Consider the following 13,580-nt stretch of genomic DNA (forward strand, 5'->3'; position numbering starts at 1 on the left):
CCAGCAGGCAGGCCCGAGACAACGGTTTCTGTTTGCAGAAGCCTCTGTAACCCAGTGTTCGGCCCCAGGGGGCTCTGGGCCTGCCCCTGGGAGCCCCCAGGCTGGTCTGTGTCTGTGGGCCTCAGCCTCCCCCCAGGCCTGCCCCCGACCCTGCCGGCGCTCTCTGGGAGATCAATTGTGCACTTACCTGTAAAAGGACCATTTCAGCAGGAACTGCCGGGCGGCCTTGGGGAAGCTGGGGCTGCCCGCGTGCTGCTTCAGGACCTGAGTGACCACGCTGTCCAGCCAGCTGGCCCACTGGTCCAGGGAGCTCTGCTGCTGCAGGGTCAGCTTGAAGTCCTGCTCCAGCCGCTGCACCACGCCCTCCTCGCACTGACACACCCACGAGGCCTGCTCCTGTGGGGCGCGGGTGGGCGGCGCAGGGTTAGGACGGAGGGACAGCAACATCTCCCGGACGCGGCCCCAGGCCAGACACACATGAGCACAGACGCCTGCCGCCCTTGGCCTTTTCCACCTGTGAGCTTGGCACCTGCTTCACGGGGCAGAGACGGACGGACATCCAGAGGGAACCCGCCCGGCTTCCAAGGGCCTAGATCCAGGCTTCCTGCATCTGAAGCCCAGGCTGCACCGCCTCTTCACGTTGTGTTATTTCTAAGTGGCCACTCCCCTACGTGTGTGTGTATTTGGTGGATAAACTCAGGGCCTGCACTAGATGTAAACACGGCAGCAGGACCCATCTGATGGCTGCAGATTTTTAAAGAAAATGGACCGAGATGTTGGTTCCAGCGCCTGGAGGCCAGGCGGATGATCACGGAGTGGATCCCAGGGGTCCCTGGGGGGTGAGGCAGGGGGCTTCAGCCCGGACCCACTTCGTGCAATAGAAACTTGGGCCATTCCCAGGCGAGGTGCCGATTTGGCTGTGGGCTGAGTTTGGTGGGTCTGCGCATTGTCTAGCGGGTGGGAGCCTAGGCCCGGCGGGGTGGGTTCCGGAGCGCGTCCAGGCTGGGGGTGGGGGAGGCGCGTGGCAGAAAGTCACCTGCACGTTGGCGAAGTCCACGCGGTTGAGGTCGCTCAGCATCTGGTTGATCTGGGAGGTGTTCTGCAGCACGGCGCGGGCCGCCTGCGCCAGGTGGTTGAGGGACGTGTAGCGCCGCAAGGTCTGCGCGAAGGCGCTGACCACGCCCACCTGGGGCCGAGGAAAATGCAGGAGGCTGAGCGCGGCTCCTTTCTCGGGGACGTGGCGGGGGAGGGAGCGGCAGAGCGCGATTCCGGGAGGGAAGCGGGACCCGCCCTCCGGACAGTCTCAAAGACCCCCAAACTGAGAATCAGCGAGGGACACGGGCGTCACCAACGCATCGCGTGGCCTCTACGGCAGACGCCACAGCACAGTTAAGGATTGAGGCCCGCGTAGCCAGGCCCCGGCTTCCAGGATTCTTTTGGCTCTCTGGGGTGGAAGGTAAAAATACCGATAACGGGCGCTACCGGATCAGACGTTGTGGGGTGTGGCCTGGGAATCTGTAGTTCTGAACAGCTACCCGGGCGATTCCTGTGCGTCCCGAAGTTTGAGACTCACTGAAGTTTGAGACTCACTGGCCTAACTGATCAATTCAAGGTGGGGGTGGGGGGCGGGCAGATCGGATGCCCGGCCCAGACCTGGCCCCGCCTGTGCACGGCTGTAAGAAGAGCGCGCAGCACCTCTCTTCCACAAGTAGCCCTGATCACCACGTTTTACACGCTGATCTGTGGTCAAGGCTATAGAAATAAGGGCGATCACAAGCAGGTTAAATCCCCCTCCTATGACGAGCAGAGAAACATTGGATCTGTTCCGATTCAGCCCTAGAGTATCACAGCAAAGGCATCTCCTGTCGGGCTCTCCCAGCCAGCACCTGTCCTCCACCCGCCGCATCCCGGGCCTGCTGGGAAGGACCACTTGCCCTTGGGACACACAGGAGCAGCCCCCTTTCTCTGGGGCCCAGCAGTCCTCAAGTTCCTCTGGGGCAGAGGGAGAGGACCCCCCTCGCTTCACAGCACAGCGAGGCCGAGGGGCCCCCAGGCGGCGGCCTCTGCCCTCCCCCATCCCCTGGCGCCCAGACCCCGACCCCGACTGATACCTTGGTCTGGATGACCTGCTGTGGGAAGTCGCTCATGGCGTTTGTCAGCCACCCTTCCAAGCTCTTGGCAAAATTGCGGATGGCCTGTGTCAGGGTACCTGGGGGACACACGTATGAACTGTGAGAAAGGCAGACTCGCCTGTCAGAATCAGCTCAAGTGTAAGAGATGCACGTGCCCTGGAAGTGAACCCCCACTGAGAACAAGGAACACAGAGGAGAAGCGATGTGAGAATCAGGGCACTTAGTGAGGGAGGCACTGAGTAGGAACTAGGGCCAGGCATGCGCTGTTGATCTCCGCTCCTCTACCTGTCTACACTGGCGGTTCTCACCCGGGGCGACCCTGGCCCCAGGGGACACTGGGTGATGTCTGGGGACACCATGATTGTCACACTGCCGGGGGGGGGGCTCCTGGCATAGAGGGGAATGGACCACAGTGCCCGGAATGCCCCCCAGAGACTGACCTGCCCGGATGTCACGGGGCAAATGCGAGACCCTGATACACACACGTGCAAGTAAACATATTCTACCAACTTCCAAATTTATTTTGAGATGGCTTGCAATAAGAAACACAATTGTTTTGAAAAAAAACAAAAAACCCAAAAACCCCTAGTGTCATAAAAGGAAATATGCTCCCATCTCAAACCTTAATACAGAGAGTCTGAAAGAACACTACACAGAACGGTTTCCAGGCAAGCAAAGCCAAAGCGGAACTGCCACCGTTTTGTTATTTCCCATTTTCTGGCAAAAAAGCGGCAGACCAGCTCATCAACAAAGACAGAGGTTCCCTGCGCTAACAGGCACTCATGTGTACAGGCAACCGTTCAGAAAGATCGAGGCTCAGCGCCCGGCTTCCTCGCCCTCAGGGGGTCGGGGAACCCCACCCTCAGGGGCCTGGGAGCCCGAGGGAGAGCCCCTAAGTCGGGGGGTGGGGGTGGACGGGCGCTCCCAGGTGGTGGGCTTTGTCACCACCTCCAGAGGCCACGCAGGCGGGTGGGGGCAGAGGCCCTGGGAAGGTCCCCAAGGCCCACATCAGCCCCAGATGGTATAGCCATCAAGGGCCACCGTCTGCTCTCCCCTCCCTTCTCCAGTCAAGGCAGCTGGAGTCTGGAGAAGGCCTGCAGAGTCCAGCCCTTCACGCTGCAGACTCAGGGCTGGGAGGAAGCTGAGCTCAGCGTCAGGCCAGCGGGCGAAGTGGATTAGAACCCGACTCAGCCCACTCCCGAGGCTGTCCTGCGACCTCGGCCTCCTCTCTGGGGTGGGGTGGGCGGAGGCGCTTACTGGGCACGGGCCGCAGCACGTCCGGGATGAGGATCTCCACCAGCGCCTGGTACAGGATGTGGTCGCAGGTCCTCATCCACCTGAGCACGGGGTCGCACTTGCACAGAGACACCAGCTTGTCCTTTGGGAGGACGGCACCTTCCGGCTCCTCGTCACTGCGGGGACCAGGGGACACCGGGGGAAACCGGTGAGCCGTCGCCCGGGGGCCGGCTCTCGGGGGATAAGCCGAGTGAGGCTGCAGGACCCCCCGGTGCAGCCCAGCTCCCCACACCGTGGTCACCCCAACATCCTCGTGCTGAACAAGGGGACGCGCCAAGCGAGTCACACACCAACTCTGAGGAAAGATCACACGCGCCTGAGGGGCCTGAGCGCCGATTCTTGGAAAGCTGGCGCATCTGTCTGGGGTCACAGGGGGGGTGTCAGCAGGAGAGAGTCTGCAGGGTAAACCCGGGGCCCCGTGAAAAGAGGCCTGTCTGGGGGCTGATGGGCAGTACCTGGCGGGTAGAGAGGCAGGGCCGTCACCAGAGGAGGCTTTAGAATTCCAGAAGGAAAGCCACAGCTTCTCAATGTAGTGGAACTGCAGGTTCATCACGACGTCTAGAGTGGCCTAGGAACAAACAGCTGGGTGAACACACCGATGGGCACACGTCACGTGTCTGCTGTCCCAACGCGCCAGGCGAGCGGCCGGGACACGGGCTGCAGTGGGGTCCTTCCAAACCCAGAGAGGCCACGAGAGGGGATGGGGATGAACGAGGGGAGATTCCATCTACTTCTTGGCTAGAGGAGGGGGACAGTCCTGTCTGCTCCCTGTGGCCCGAGGGGACACCTGGTGATGCTCTGGTGCGGGCTGCATGCCGCCGACCGAGGCGCCCAATGGAGCCTTTGGGGCCCGGGCTCGGGGTCCAGGGGGCAGTCACCTCGCAGTGCCGCCGGTAGGCCAGCTGCAGGGCCTTGACGTCGTGCAGTGTGATGCTGTCCTGCAGCAGGACGCTGCCCAGGTCGGGCGCCGGGAACTCCGGGAAGACGTGGGACACATCTGAGGGAGGAAGGGGGGCGGTCAGCAGGCCCGGGAGGGCACACAGGAGGGGCCGGCTGGCAGGCCCCGGGGGCTGGGGACACTGGCTGGATGTGCCCATGACCCCGAGACAGCCCCAGGGCCACACAACCTTTTTTGAAGCTTCGGTTTTCTCCGGTAGGGGGTGGGACCAACATCGTCAGCTCCTGGTGGTGTTGTTAAATATGCCCCCCCTCCGCCCCCCCCCCCACCCAAAGCACAGGCCCCAGGCCTGGCACACAGCGTACACTCCATCCCTCCAGTGTGGGGGCGGCTGGCGAGGGGGGTGACAGCCTCTCCACAAGACCCAACACAGGAGGGTCCTGTTGGGGCTCAAAGACACACTAAAGTACAGGGAGGCCACCTACATCTTTGGCATGCCCCGCGGCTCCGGGGCAGGGACGCTGCTGGCCGGGGAGGGACTGTCCCTGGGAGGAAGGCCAGGCTGCCCTGTGTCGGGGCCCTGAGAGGGGCCAGGCTGGGTTTAAAGTACACCTAGTCTTCTTCCTGATGAGCATCCATTTTATTTACTTATATTTTTTCAGTTTAGTACATTTTATGTTTTGTTTTAGTTTTTCGGCTGTGCCACGTGAGATGCAGGATCTTAGTTCCTGGACCAGGGATTGAACCCGTGACCCTGCAGCGGAAGCACCCAGTCTTAACCTCTGGACTGCCAGGGAAATGCCCCTGTTGACTTATTTTTCTGATGGTCACTTTAATTCATTAATTTGGGAGGCATGTGCTAATTCTTCTAAAATCTCAGGATTCCACAAAGGTTTATCTAGAACTTTCTATGTGATTGAAAAGGTGGTGTATAAGAGAATTGTCTAAAGCATCCCTTTAGATGCTGCTGGTGCCGAAGCCCACCCCAGAGGCGCCGAGTGGCCCTGGAGCCTTTGCGGCAGGGCCTGAGCTGGGGCGGGGCGGGGCTCACCGATGTACTGCTGGTGGTGCTGGCTCTGGGCGGCCATGGCCTGCTCAGGGGTGCTGTGCAGGCTGCCGTGCGAGCCGCTCTCCCCAAGGCTGTCCGTCTTCTGCGCTGGCCGGTACCTGGGCAGGGAACACATGTGCCACCATGAGGCCCCAACAACACTGCCCAGAGGGGCCCAAGGAGCAGAGGACTGAGCAGGATTCGGTTTGGGGGGTGTGTGTAATTTTCTACAACTTGTGGTCAAATAGAAAACACAAAATGTACCATTTTAACCACTTTTAAGTGCACAGTTCAGTGGCATTAAGTACATTCACATTGCTGATCAACCAGCCCCACCCTCCATCTCCAGAACTTTCTCATCTTCCCAAACGGAACCTCTGTCCCCATGAAACACTCACTCCCCAGCCCCTCCCCCAGCCCCTGGCCCCACCATCTACTTCCTGTCTCTGGAGCTGACTCCTCTAGGGACCTCACATAAGTGGAATCAGACAGTATTTATCCTTCTGTGTCTGGCTTATTTCACTGAGCATCACGTCCTGTGGGTTCGTCCATGTTGTAGTGAGTGTCAGATCTCCTTCCTTTTGAAGGCTGAGTAATGTTCCAGTGTGTGGATGGACTGCATTTGTTTATCCATTCATCTGCCGAAGGACACCCGAGTTGCTATTACACGTACATAGTCTAATACTCTCTTAGAGGACAAGTGAGCTTCTTTACACAGAGTCCCAAACATCTTACAGTTATACAATCTCAAAGCAAATTCTGAGACTTTCTTTTTGTCCTGAGCCAGAAAGCAGTGGACAGGCTGTCTGGGTGGCAAACCAAGACACATTAACAAAGAAGCGCTTCCCGGGGCGACTTGCTGGAGCCTAGAGGGATGTTGCCCGGCGGGAGGGGTGAGGAACCCTGCCGGACCTGGGAGCATCTTTCCTTGTGGGTTGTGGGGCCAGGCTCACTGCAGGGAGGGAGGATGGACCACCTGACTAGGGGTGGGGGTGGCTCCAAGTGTCAGCGGCCTGTCCCTGTGAAATGTGCCCCTACATCTGCCAGGTGTATAGACTCGCAGGTGTTCGCAGGGGCCCGAACCCCACAGCGGAACGTAGAGAATCCTTGTCTGTGGACGACCAGGTACAGGATGGACTGTTGGTCCCAGAAAATGTTCCAGACCCTCTCCTGTGACCTCCAGCTCCCGTGACTGGCCATGTGGTTGAGAGTAGCTGGGACCCCTTAGAGCAGCTCAAATGGGGTGTCAGCCATGCAGCTCAGCCGAGGCACGAAGGTGCCACGTACAGGCGAGTGGCGTGCGCCCCTGCTCTGGGCATCATGGACCCCGGGGAGGGGGTCGGAGGGGTGACTGGAAGGGGCCAGGGAGGTGACATTTGAGTGGGGCCCTGAACCAGGTGTCTCCAACTAGGGCTGCAGAGGGCCAATTCTGCCCCTTGTTTTTGTTTGTTTGAAATCTTTATTGAATTTGTTACAATATTACTTTTTTAAAAATGTTTTGGTGTTTTGGCCGCTAGGCATGTGGGATCTTAGCTCCCTGACCAGGGATCAAACCTGCACCCCCTGCATTGGAAGGTGAAGTATTAACCACTGGACCGCCAGGGAAGCCCCTTGCCCCTTGTTTTGAAAATAAAGTTAGAGGGTTTTTAGGGCAGTGAAACTATTCTGTACGATCCTATAATAGTGGATATGTGTCCTTACAACTTTGTCCAAACCCACAGAGTGTACAACCCAGAAAGTGAACCCTAATGTCAGCTATGGACTTGGGGTGACACGGACGGGTGGATGTGGGTTCATCAAAGTTAACAAAGGCACAGCATTGGAAGCTGGGCTGTGGGGACGGGGGGCACATGGGAAATCTCTGCACTTTCCACTCTTCTGCTGTGACCCTAAAACTGCCCGCGTCCTGCTGGCCTCACTCCATGCCGAGCGCAAGTGAAAGGCCAGGTCCTCCCAGGACTCTGAGACGGGGTCGGATGTGAACTGGGTTTCTCTGCTCTGTCTGTCTTTCATCCAGGATGTGGTCAGTGGTCGAGGACCCCCTCTCCCTCCGTTCCCGCTAGTGAGACCTCTCAGGCGGGCCGGCGGGTCCTCAGGCCGGCAGCTCACCCACCTGGGCTTCTGATGCACGGGCTGCTGTCGCATGGCCATGTACTGCGTGTCCTCCTGCAGCCGGTTCAGGGGTGAGTCCGGCTTCAGGCGGATCCCGTAGTAATGATACTTGGAGTTGCCCCTAGGGACCAAACATCCAGGGTCAGCTCTCTTTGCAGATGTCCTGAACCGCAAGACAGGGGCTCTGTCCCAGCCCTTCTCCCTGGGCTCTCGGGACCAGTGTTCCCTGCACCATGCAGGAAATGTTCACGGGCTGTCCTGTGGGCAGAGAGGTTCCGGAAATTCTGTACAGATTTCCCCCTCTGGGAGATTCCCCTCTTGTATGTTAGTATGATAAAGGCTCTGAGAAGTCCTGCAGTGAAAAAAGCCCGTTCAACTTTGTTTAACCCAGCATGGTCAAATAATAATAATAATAATATAACAATAATATTAATAATAATACTTAATACTTATAATAATAATAATTATTATTATTAACTCTCCCCCTCTTCCACTCCTTCCAATCACCTAATAATATGTTTTGGAAAGGGCACAGTTTGGGAAATACCACCTTAGTTTATTATGGGAGAAATGATGCTTGAAGCGTTTTAAGCCATTTCCTCAAGGAAACAGGTCAGAGGAGGCTCCTCAGGAGGGAAGGACAGACACATGGCTCTGCAGACACCCCCAGCTTTTGTGCTGCCGTTTCTCCAGAGCTGGCAACATGGGACAAGCCAGGGAGCCTGGGTCCTTCCCAGATGAGGTAGGAGTTGAACTGGTGCTCGTAGGGGGAAAGTGGGGGGGGGGGGCTGATCCCCAATCGTTAGGGCAGCATCTGGGACTCTTGGAAGGCGGAGGCCCCAGGAGCCTTCTGGGAAGGCCCCAGGGCGGCAGTGACTGTGTCCCCAGAGACCAGGGGCTCCCTCTCCCTCCCCGTCTCTACCTGTCCATGTTCTGTCACGATCCGAAGGTGGCAGAGAACGTTCCTGGCCCCTTCCTTTAAGACACCCAGGATGCCCTCTTCTGGGAGGGGGCAAGTGAATCCCGACACCCACGTATGTGCCCCTTCCCCCAGAGCACGGAGCGGACCTGGCCGGCCACAGGTCAAGGCCACGCCGGACGGCCTCGGTGCCCGTCGTTTTCTAGTGGGAGGAGCCGAACGCTGCTGCCGGGGTTGGGGGTGGGGGGCCAGGCTTCCCGCCCGTGATGGTCCCTGGCTGCTGTCGGCCAAGGGCGGCCCGTGGTGGATCAGCCCGGGTGCAGCAAACAGCAGCAAGACACGGCGAATCCAGCTCCACTCGGTGACCCAGAGGCTGCTGATTCAAAAGCCTGTTATTGTGAAAACGTTCAAACGGAGGGAGAGAGCGGAAGGGCAGCCCGTGTGCCGTCACCCAGAGAGACGCGACCACGGCCCACGGGGGGCCTGGCCGGGCCTGGGCAACTCCAGGTGCGCCCGGAGCCGTGGACGTCAGGACGTGGCAGGAGGGGGGAGCCTCTCGTCCTCCAGAAGCTCAACCTCTGTCTGATAGAAGGGGAGGGCGGGCGGGCGTGGGGGCTGCCGGACACCCCCACCGACCCACCTGGTGCCCAGCCGCCGCGTCCTCAGGCCCATGAACACGGAGCGGATCAGCTTCCCAAAGGAGGCGGCGTTCACGGGGTCCAGCTTGTGCTCCTGGCAGTGCCGAAGGTAGTGGTTGTAGAGGGAACTTCTGGGGAGACTCACGCCTTCCGCGGTTTCGTAATTATCCAAGAGCCACTGGAGCTGGATGGACAAGAGACGCCGGACGCTGAGGCAGACTCACCTGGATCCTCACAGGCTTTCCCGCCTCTAACACGACGGGGAAACTCACCTCCACCGACACGGATGCGAGTTCAAGAGACTTGGGGCACATTCATTCACTAATAGCTTCTTCTCACTCGCTTTAGTCCTTCCGTGTCTAGCCAGGCTTCCAGGTTCCTTGACTTAATTTATAAAGACCTGCCTGTCATGGGGACTTTAGGTGCTGTCTTCATAATCACTGAGACCCCCATAGGCCCCGCACACCAAATGCTTCCTAAACCTACGGGGATGGAGGTGATCTGATACCAAGAGAAAGGAAGATGGAGGAAAACTCGATGTCCCATCAGCACGGCGCCCGGCGTTAAGGTAATACCACCGCAGTCCCTGAGCTCAGGACCGAGAGGAGAACAAACTGGAACTGAATAGAAGACTTATAGGCTGTGTGCCATGTTTTGTGCTCAGGCCAAAGGCAGGAAAAAGAATCCCAGGCCAAAGGTGCTGCCGCCAGAAGCCATCCACACAGAGCACTAAATCCCCACGCCGAGGGAGGCTACCCCCCCAACCATGCAGAGCGCCCCAAAGGCTTCTGTTTGACTCTGGCTTTGAGACTGTTCCCCAACAGCGGGAGGTCTGAATTTGGACAAAGGTGAGATCCCGCATCAGGATCAGGATCGAGCTCCCTGCTGCCGGGGCCCCTCTCCTCCGCGTCCCCATGCCCTGGGCTCTTCTCCCTGGGAGAGCGCCTCCCGCCCTCCACCGGTGCTCAGCCCAGCCACTTCACACTTGGCCCGCAGGCTGCAAGGTCTGCTGTCTCCCTTTCAAAAACTAATTTCGTTATGGAAAGAGTCTAACGTGCACAGAGGTGGAGGGAACAGACGCGAGAACGCTGGCTTCAACAGCCATCAACTCGGGACCACTTTTACTTCCTCTAAGCCCCACCCACTGCCTCCTGCCATTTTATTTTATTTTAATTAATTTTTATCAGAACTTTACAGTTTTTTTTTTGTTTGGCCACACCTCGCAGCATATGGAACTTTCCCAACCAGGGATCGAACTTGCGCCCCCTGCAGTACAAGCGCAGAGTCTTAACCACGGGACCGCCAGGGAAGCCCCCTCCTGCCATTTTATGGTGAATGTCGTGTACCTTTGTTTTCTCCCTGGGGCCTCCCCGCTCTAACGCGGGTCTGAGTGAAGGGCAGGCAGTGGGGCCAGCTGGTGGCACAGATGCTAGAATAAGGAAAGTTTCAGAGGCAGGGGGTGGGCACGGGCTGGATGGACAGGATGAAGGTGGGCAAACGGTCAAAGGTCCGGGTGAAGGGGCCCTGGGCCACTGACAGAGCAGAGGGTCCTATAACAGAAAGACAGACCTCGGGCGTCAAGCAGGGCTGGGGTCATGGGTTCTGCTTTTGGAAGGAGGAGGAGGGGTGCTGGGCTGGCGTTCAGGGCAGAGGTCAGGACCAGATGTGTTAATTGGATGCCAAGGAGCTGAGAGCGGGGGTCTGTGAGGGTGGGGGCCGAGGAGGAGGAGCATAGAAGGCCTCGCATCAAGGCCCGGGGTCAGGCGCTGTCCTGGGGAAAGCCGGGAGCGGGCCCTCCCCAGCCACCCTGCAGATGGGGTCTCTGCCACACCGCCTCCCTGCTGAGGGGACTAGCAGGTTTGCACCAGGGGCCACCGGCCCTCCTGCCACCATGAAGCCTGCCTCTTGCGGCCCTGGGTCCATGCTGTTCCCAAGGGCTATGAGTCCAGGGGAGCAGCTGTCCACTCACCTGTCCTTGTGGAGTGGGGTGTCGTGTGCGGGCCGTGCCTGTGACCCTGCGGCGGGATCCGGCCCCCACCAGTGGGTGAAGGGGGGACCGTTACCACGGGGACGCGGGGAGGAGGGGGCAGCAGCCAGGGGTCCTTCAGTTCCCCCTTTGCGAAAGAACACCATGGTTTCTACTTCCCATCAAGTCACCTACTTCTTTAAGTTTCAAATTTTCCTTAAATGCGCTTCTTCTACACAAAGGTGACAGAGCACCCCCTTCTCTCTCCAAGGCTTGGCTCCATCCCAGGGCTCCCACCCCGAGGGGCCGTCTCCTCGGCCCCCCTCGTGCTGACCCCTCACCCTCTCTTTGATGCTACGAACAAACTGTGAACTCAGTAAGCAGTTTAATCATTGCGCATGGCCCGGCCCTGCGAGGCACCCTCCTTCCCACCCCCAAGGCCACCCTGGTCCCCTCTCCCTGCCTTGACTCTGGGGTGAGGGGAGTTTGGAAGGAGGGTGGGTGGCGCTGCCCTTTGCTTGGGGACGCGCTCACGTGGGGGTGCCTGTCCCACCAGCTACAAGCCTTCCCGCAGCCGCCTCACCAGCCACAGTGGGTAGCTGGGTTCCACGTCTGCTGCCCTGTCGTCTACTTTCAGTTGGTTCAGGATCCAGGTGAGGAATGGCTGGTATCTGCTTGCCCCCGAGCCCCAAGGTTTCCCAGAGCACTGCTCGCCGACACCCGCATTCATTTTTTATCGCTGGTCTCCCTGTTGGAATGGAGCTCCAGGAAGCAGAGGCAGAACCAGGTCTGCCCACGTTTGCACCCGTGGCGATGCCTCAAAAAACACAGATGGAGAAAAGGAGGAGAACCACAGGGCATAGGGGACCCCAGCACGAGGAGGGCCGAGAGCCTCCAGGTGCAGAAGCAGCAGGCTCTTCCCCTCTCAGCCACCTCGGCTGGGGAGCACATGCTGCTTCTGGGGGAGTCCTCCGTGGGAGGGAGAAGCCTGGACCAGGGGCCCAAACATCTCAGGGGCTGAGTGCTCCAGCGAGTCCTCAGGAGGGGCCTCAGGCTACAAGGCGGCAGCCTGGAAGGGGCCCTGGACCAGGTCCGGAGAGATGGAGGCTGAGACTCCATCCAGCGCCCCACACGACTGGCCCAACGTGAAAAGGAAGATTTGGGAAAGACGCTTGCTTCTGCTCCTCACCACCTCGGCCAAACCCTGAGAATTAAATGAAAAGGAGACTTCTCTGCTGGGTGGCTAGGTGGACGCTGACATCAAGGATGTGTGGTTACACCCTCCTGAGTACCAGTAACTACAGAGAGAACAGACGCCACCAGCAGCCTCCGAAGCAATAATGGGTTCACTTCCTGCCTCTCCGCTGTCGAGAGGTGACCCGGAAGGGAGGCTGACAAGAGCTGGAGGGTGGTTTACAGGCTCCGTGAAGGCAGAGCCTCACCTGCAGGCTGAGCGCGGGCGGGGTCTGCGCACGCGCACTTCCGGATGCGGATACTGGCGCTGTCCCGACGGAGCACCACACACTAGTGACACTAGGCAACGGGAGGCCCGTCTCCCCAGCACGCGGCCCTGCCTCGCCTGCGGCCAGCCCACCTCTGGGGCCCCAGCACCTTCACGTGAGCACAGGGAGAGGTGCACAGGAGCGCCTGTTCAGTTCTGGGTGATTCTATCCTGCGGCAAGTTTTCTCTGCTGATGTTCACACGATATCCATGTCAACAGCAAACACGAATAAAGAGCACTTTCTCCAGGAAGAAGTACATGTTCACCCACATGTGATCTGTCAGGACCGCACTCTGCTTGATGATATGGTCAAATCCCTCCTTTTAAGGGGAAAACCCACAAACCCCAACACCCCGGTGGCTCTGGGCTCCCTGGTAGCACAGGGCCCGTGGACGCACGTCCTCCTAACCCACAAGTGGGAGGCGGGGTCTCGAGCGCCAGACTCACCCACCCGCCCAGGCCCTCTGTCCTGCGGGACATTTGTTTCCACTGTCTGGGGACAAACTCGCCTGCTGTGGCTCCCGACTGGCTGGTGCCGTATGGTCCCAGCAGCTGCCAGTCCTAGGTGCTGGCAATACAGCCATGCATGAGACAGAGAAAAGCCCCCTGTCCTCCAGAAGTGTCCATTCTTGTTGGGGGAGAGACCCACGAAAAATAAGGAAAATGCACAGGATGAGAGCGGGTGCTGAGTGTTATGAGGAAAACCCAGGAGAGGGGGCTGGGAGCTCCAGCAACGGGGGGGTGGGGGGACGACTGCACTGTTAAATGGGGGTGGGGTGTGGGGGGGCTCACTTAGAAAGTGACAGATGAGTAAAGACATGAAGGAGCTGAGGGAGGGAGTCGAGGGGAGGTGTATCAGGCAGAGGACACAGCCTGTGCAAAGGCCCTGGGGCAGGACCTGGTGTGTTGGAGGAACAGGGAGGAGACCCATGTGACTGGAATAGAGTGAGCAAGGGGGAGAGAGGGAGGAGGGGAGGGCAGGGAGGGGACGGGGTAGGTTGTGCAGGGCCTTGTGGGCTGCAGGAGGACCTGGGCTTTTACCCCAGGGAGGCGGAGCTCTGGAGGGCTG

The 13,580-nt window shown here is 59.1% G+C and overlaps 1 protein-coding gene across 11 annotated transcripts in view; it reads right to left on the reverse strand.

Annotated features, from left to right (window-relative positions):
* The window catches only part of RFX2 (regulatory factor X2), a 92,924-nt gene that overhangs the window by 8,558 nt on the left and 70,786 nt on the right, over positions 1-13,580 (reverse strand). For all 11 annotated transcript variants that reach the window (XR_009049134.1, XM_057708216.1, XM_057708213.1 and 8 more), the window contains 9 exons: positions 9,046-9,227; positions 7,488-7,607; positions 5,378-5,493; positions 4,307-4,425; positions 3,884-3,996; positions 3,390-3,544; positions 2,112-2,209; positions 1,037-1,186; positions 188-396 (listed from right to left, as the gene is read on the reverse strand). Coding sequence is in view for 10 of the 11 variants with exons in the window: in XM_057708216.1 (XP_057564199.1) it covers positions 188-396; positions 1,037-1,186; positions 2,112-2,209; positions 3,390-3,544; positions 3,884-3,996; positions 4,307-4,425; positions 5,378-5,493; positions 7,488-7,607; positions 9,046-9,227 (1,262 nt within the window). In the remaining variant the exon portion in view is untranslated. The remainder of the gene's footprint in view (positions 1-187; positions 397-1,036; positions 1,187-2,111; positions 2,210-3,389; positions 3,545-3,883; positions 3,997-4,306; positions 4,426-5,377; positions 5,494-7,487; positions 7,608-9,045; positions 9,228-13,580) is intronic.

Source organism: Hippopotamus amphibius, chromosome 15 (genome assembly GCF_030028045.1).
Source record: "Hippopotamus amphibius kiboko isolate mHipAmp2 chromosome 15, mHipAmp2.hap2, whole genome shotgun sequence".
Lineage (NCBI taxonomy): Eukaryota > Metazoa > Chordata > Mammalia > Artiodactyla > Hippopotamidae > Hippopotamus > Hippopotamus amphibius.